This window comes from Rhinopithecus roxellana, chromosome 6, assembly GCF_007565055.1.
Source record: "Rhinopithecus roxellana isolate Shanxi Qingling chromosome 6, ASM756505v1, whole genome shotgun sequence".
In the NCBI taxonomy this organism is placed as follows: Eukaryota; Metazoa; Chordata; class Mammalia; order Primates; family Cercopithecidae; genus Rhinopithecus; species Rhinopithecus roxellana.
The window spans coordinates 108156675-108162674 of NC_044554.1; the positions used below are offsets into that span (position 1 = coordinate 108156675).

General features: G+C 43.8%; 1 protein-coding gene across 3 annotated transcripts in view; it reads left to right on the plus strand.

The window, feature by feature from the left end:
• The window catches only part of GIMAP8 (GTPase, IMAP family member 8), a 30796-nt gene extending 25763 nt beyond the window's left edge, over positions 1–5033 (plus strand). For all 3 annotated transcript variants that reach the window (XM_030931901.1, XM_030931902.1, XM_010379728.2), the window contains 2 exons: positions 65–691; positions 2737–5033. In XM_030931901.1, the coding sequence (XP_030787761.1) occupies positions 65–691; positions 2737–3425 (1316 nt within the window). In that variant the 3' untranslated portion in view covers positions 3426–5033. The remainder of the gene's footprint in view (positions 1–64; positions 692–2736) is intronic.
• The last annotated feature ends 967 nt before the right edge of the window (positions 5034–6000 follow it).

Here is a 6000-nt window from a genome sequence, read left to right on the forward strand (position 1 = left end):
AAACCTGCCCACATCCATATTCAACTGCAGGAAGAGACTCTGAACCTGTCCATTTGTCCCACAGGCCCAAGGGAGAGGCAGCTGCAGTCCATAGGACCCAAGCAGAATCTGGGGACATCAGAACTGACAGTCCTCCTCGTGGGGAAACGCGGTGCTGGAAAAAGTGCAGCAGGAAACAGCATTCTGGGGAGGCGGGCCTTTCAGACCGGATTTAGTGAGCAGTCAGTAACCCAGGGCTTCTCGTCTGAGAGCAGAAGCTGGAGAAAAAAGAAAGTTTCGATCATTGATACTCCGGACATCTCAACTTTAAAGAACATTGACTCAGAAGTTAGAAAACACATCTGTACAGGCCCCCATGCCTTCCTGCTGGTGACACCACTGGGCTTTTACACTAAGAATGATGAGGCAGTGCTGAACACCATCCAAAACAGTTTTGGAGAAAAATTCTTTGAGTACATGATCATACTCTTTACCAGGAAAGAAGATTTAGGGGATCAGGATCTAGATACAGTCTTAAGAAGGAGCAGTGAAACTCCCCATAGTCTCATCCAGAAATGTAAAAACAGATACATTGCCTTCAACTACCGGGCAACAGGAGAAGAAGAGCAAAGGCAGGTGGACGAGCTCCTGGAAAAAATTGAGAGCATGGTGCATCAGAATGGGAACAAGCATTGTGTTTTCAGAGAAAAAGGTAAAACTGTGAATAGAATATATATTTTTATATATATCATTAAAAAAGGTATAAAATATACAATAACTTTTTATTTTCTAAAAGGCATAGAGAAGATAAGAAGGACAGGTCTTCTGTTTCTGTGTTAATTTGCTTAGGATGACAGCCTCCAGCTCTATGTATGTTACTGCAAAGGACAGGATTTCATTCTTTTTTTATGGTTGCCTATTATTCTATGGTGCATATGTACCTGTACCTAAAATAAAAGTTGAATTACAAAAGAAAAGAAATTGAAACTGGCAGAAAAATAAAGGAAGGACAGGTCTGTTCTATTCACTAACTCTTTTCTCTGTCTTTGCTTCTCAAATTGTACCGAAGTTAGAGCCTTTCCATGCGCATTCTCTTGAACTGATCTTTAATTTTTTCATGATCCCTACTATCTCTTCAACTGGATGATGTGGGTCTTGAGGAACGGAGCTGATGCTTTCCAACCCTTTGTTTCCCCACAGTATACTGTTGCCCAGAGCTTGGCACACTGCTCTTTTTACTACTTAAGAAGGACTCCTCACCCACTTAGTGCTACACGTTCAGTTTACCTATGCTGAGGTCCTTCCCATTCTTACTTATCCCATTTTTTTTTCTGCTTCAAACACCCTCATCCAGGAAGAGCATAAAACCCAAAGGAGCATATCTTCTTATTGAACCCTCCTTTAGAAGTACAGATACGTGGGAAATTCAGGAGAGGCTGTGTGTAGAGAACCCAGTTTGAAACAGGTTTTAGAGAATGGGTAGGCATTAAATGGATGAGCAGAAAGCTGGAAGATATTCCAGAGAGTACACCAGCAATTTGAAGCAAAGATGTCAGGCTAAGCATGACACTTGTTAGGGGACAAAAAAGAATAATCTTGGTGGAGATGGGGGTTCACATCTCTAAAGGAAATCTTCCAAGAACTTTGAAGATTAAGACATTGAACATTAAGAATATTGAATTAGAGAATATGGGATGGGGAGTGAGGTCGGATTTCAGAGGTATATGAGAATCATACCCTCTGTAGGTACAGAAGTAGGGACTGAAATATATGACAAATATGGGAGTGTTGGAAGATTAAGCTATTGTTCATCTGCTGAGCATAACTATGAAGTTGAAGGTTCAGGATAAACAGGTTAATAATTTCCCCTTGAAGAAAGAGCATGAGATGTGCTTTCTTCCTCCTTTGCTTTGAGGTAGATATTAGCTATTTGATATGAAATTCATAATGGAAGAGAACTATGAAGAGACTTGAATGAGCACTGGACTGTCACAGTGCAAGTGCAAAAGCATAAGGACAATCTGCAAAGAACATATATTGTAAGGTCTCTATGCGTCTGTAAATTGCATTTATAGGGAAATTCATTCTCTTTCTCCATCATGGACACCACACACCCAACAGTGTTAGCGGATATTCATTATTATAACCATGCAGTTTCTTTGACTCATCAGTGAAAGGCAATTAAGTTCAATGTGGTTTCAATGAGAAATGAATTTTTACATAACTAAGGAAACTGATAATCTATCAGTGGTATGTAGAGTTCCTTTTTCATGAAAGTCAATTTTACAGAATAATTCTTTAAATACTGTAAGGAGATGTTGCTATAGTTAGCAGTAGTTGGGAGTGAGAAGATATAGTTGTAACAGGAACAGAAGACAAAGGGATAAGATGTGTAGACGGGACCTGGCTGAGGGAAGTAGAGAGTAAGAAGGCCAGGGGGCACTTACAGGTGCCAGCGAGTCTGGAAGGTGCTGCAAAAAGGGAGCAGAGCCAATTCAGTGATAGGAACAGTGCCACATTGGTGGATAAACCCTGGACGGAGACTAGTCCAAGTCCTGCCATGAGTCCACAGACTAAGCGAACTGGTCCAAGTCATTCCCGTGTTTGGAGATCCCCTTGCTTGGGTGAGAAGGAGGCCTTGATGCTGTTTGAACATCCTGTTTGTTTTAGTGATATAATGTTGCTTCATGGGATAACTTTAAAATCCAATTTCAGATCAGCCCATGGTCACGAATCTTTCCAACTTTCCTTTGACAGAAACCCTGAGCATTGTCCTCGTGGGGAGAAGTGGGACTGGGAAGAGTGCGACCGGGAACTCTATCCTCGGGAGCCTTGTCTTTACCTCTCAGCTCCGGGCCCAGCCGGTCACCAAGACCAGCCAGAGTGGCAGGAGGACCTGGGACGGACAGGAGGTGGTGGTTGTGGACACTCCTTCCTTCAACCAGATGCTGAAAGTCGAAAAGGACCCATCCCAGTTAGAAGAGGAGGTCAAGCGCTGTTTGTCCTGCTGTGAAAAAGGGGACACATTTTTTGTCCTGGTGTTCCAGCTGGGACGATTCACTGAAGAGGACAAAACAGCGGTGGCACAACTGGAGGCCATCTTTGGAGCAGACTTTATGAAATACACGATTGTGCTGTTCACCCGGAAGGAAGACCTAGGGACAGGGAAGTTGGAAGACTTCATCGGGAACTCAGATAACAAAGCCCTTAAGAACATTATTAAAAAGTGTGAGCGGCGTTATTGTGCTTTTAACAACAAAGAAACTGGCCAGGCCCAGGAAACCCAGGTGAAAGCTCTTTTAACAATGGTCAATAACCTGAGAAAGAAAAGTGGGTGGTCCGGGTATCCCCATACACAGGAGAACGTCAGCAAACTAACCAAAAATGTCCAGGAAATGTCCCAAGCCAAAAAACTCCTTAAAAATTTAAAAGATAAGTTACCATAGGTAGCCGAAGTGCCTGGGGTCTCTTCAGTTAGAGATACCCTCAGGTTGGGGGGAGGGGCGGGGCATGGTATGACTTGTGGGAAGGGAAGAGGGTTCATGGTTTTAAGGGCCTGAGAGGCAAATGCATCCCACCTTGTGATGTATCAGTTATTTGTAGATAAATAAATGGCAGGTGGGGGTGAACAGTAGGGGATTATAACAGAGAGAGAAGATACAAGGTGGGGAAATCTGGAAAAAGGTTTCAGACATTAGGCTGATAATAAGAGGTAGAATCAAGTCACAAGAATCACCTCACCTGTGTAGGTAGGTTGGAATCAGGATAGACACTGTGATCAAGGCTGAGGCCACCTGGGATCAGAATATAGATAGTTGTGCAGCAACCCAGGGGATCCAGATACATGAGACCAGGGCAGCGTTCAGCACACTCCTGGGCATGGCAGCAGTGGGAAGTAGACTCCAGAGGGCCTCTCTGTTGTCCAGGGCTGTTGGCTCCCTGAGCTCTCCTGTCTCCTTTGGGATGCAACTCAGAGCTAGAGTGTTCCTTTCTTCACATGGTAGCTATTCCTTACTGCTCTTCATATTCCACGCCTAGGTGTGAAATGGGACATAGTCTCCTCTTGCTGGCTGTCCCTGAGGAAACAGACATGAGTCATGGAGGTTCTGAATGATTTTATTGCTAATTATCACAGTGACATAGACTAGAACAGAAATTAGAAGCACAGTAAGATTGCCAAAATCAGAGAATCTTGCAAAGTTCTATAATTCTAAGTGTTGTTCTAGATTTCCTCTAGAGAAGGTTAATTGGAATCTCCATTGCGTTTCTCTTTCTCCCTCTCTTTCTGCTGAGGTTAGGAAACAGGTTAAAACTCAGAGAACTCCAATAATAATGGTTTAAAAACAGCAGGGGCTTCCTGTATCTCATGTCGGGAAGCCAAGGAGTAGGCAGTCTGGGTCTGTGGGTGTCAACATCCCAGTTTTGTTCTATCTTTCTGTCGCACCTGCACTGGGATGTGGCTTCTACACTCAAGCTTGCTTCTTGGTTTCAAGACAGTGGTGTTCTGTCCATGGCTGAGCAGATTATTTTGAGAGATGGGCGATATGTGAAGAGAAATCTGGAACCTTCTTCTGGGTAGATATAGGGTAAGATGTTTTAAATGTTGAGCACTTTGTACATGGTTTGAGGGCATAATCTTTGTCATCCATTTTCTTCCCCTAGACAATATCAGGTTACTGTCAACATTAATCCATTTAAAAGAGCATGGGCTGTTGCCATTAATACTTTTGGATTCCATATAACCCTTAACATGATAACTTCTAGAAAATGTGTGTGCCATGAACACAAAGAAGAGAACAGTAGACACCAGGGTTTACTTGAGGGTGGAGGGTGAGAGGAGAGTGAAGATTGAAAAGCTGCCTATTTGGTGTTTTGCTGGTTTCCTGGGTGACAAAATTACCTGTACACCACACCTCTGTGACATACAACTTACCCATGTAACAAACCTGTGCATGTACCCCTTGAACCTGAAATAAAAGTTGGAAAGTAAAAAAAAAGTGTGTAAATATATTTAGTTGAATGAAATAATAAAGATGAATCAGATTATGAATTCATATTCTCTTTCTGATTTCTAGTTTTCTGATTTAGGGAAGGAGCATATTTTCATGAAGAAACAATTGAGATGTTTAGATGCCTTGACTCAGGCGAGGTTTTTGTATCTTTGGTACCTGAGGACATTTATTTAGACTGGGTGACAGCCATTTGGGTGGCAGGTCCCAGAAAGCTCAGTTATCTTTCACTCTGGACATCTTACTCTAGCAAGGACAAATAAATGTAACCAGTATCAGAACCAGAAACATGGGAGGAATAAAGTCTGAAAGGCATTTTGTGCTTCTTCCCTGAGTTTCCCTTCTGCTTGAAGACAGAAACCAATCCCAGTGTGCTACCTATGGCTGAGCAGGTGACACTGGGAGCTGCACAAGGCGGGTGACATGTAGGCTAAGCAATGTGGCATCCTCTCACAGGTTGGCTCTAACGTACCTTGCTGTTTTTCTTTAGGTCCGAGTCTGAGCGGGGCGACAATACTGCTGTGTCAGTTTCTCTGAGAAGTACACGCTGAGAAAGAGTTAGGAACACAAGAGGTTTATTTGCGGGGAATGCCCATGGAAGACAAAAGAGGGAAGAAGCAGAATTGGTCAGGGAAAGCCTTCAGACTGTCATTTAGACTGGACACTTGCAAGAGGAAAGTGGGGAGGAGCTGAGTTGGGCAGGGAGAGCCTGGCAAAGCCCAGGCCAGCTCAGTAAGGAATTCTGGGGCAAAGACAGATCAGTAGCCAAGTCCTGCATTGGACAGACACTAGGAGCTCTGCTGTGCTCAGCTTTAGGCTAGGGACTGGCTGGAGAAAGCATGGCTTCAGCTCAGAAGCTGAGGTGGGGCCTGACAGCGTTGCAGCTGGAGGCTGCCAGCTAGCTGCATTCCTTGGAGCTGAACGGCAAGTTTCTTTCTGAAGTGAAAGCCTTCAAGAGTGGCATCCCTTCCTCACTGGCGTAACTGGCTGACATCCTCCATGCCTCACTGAA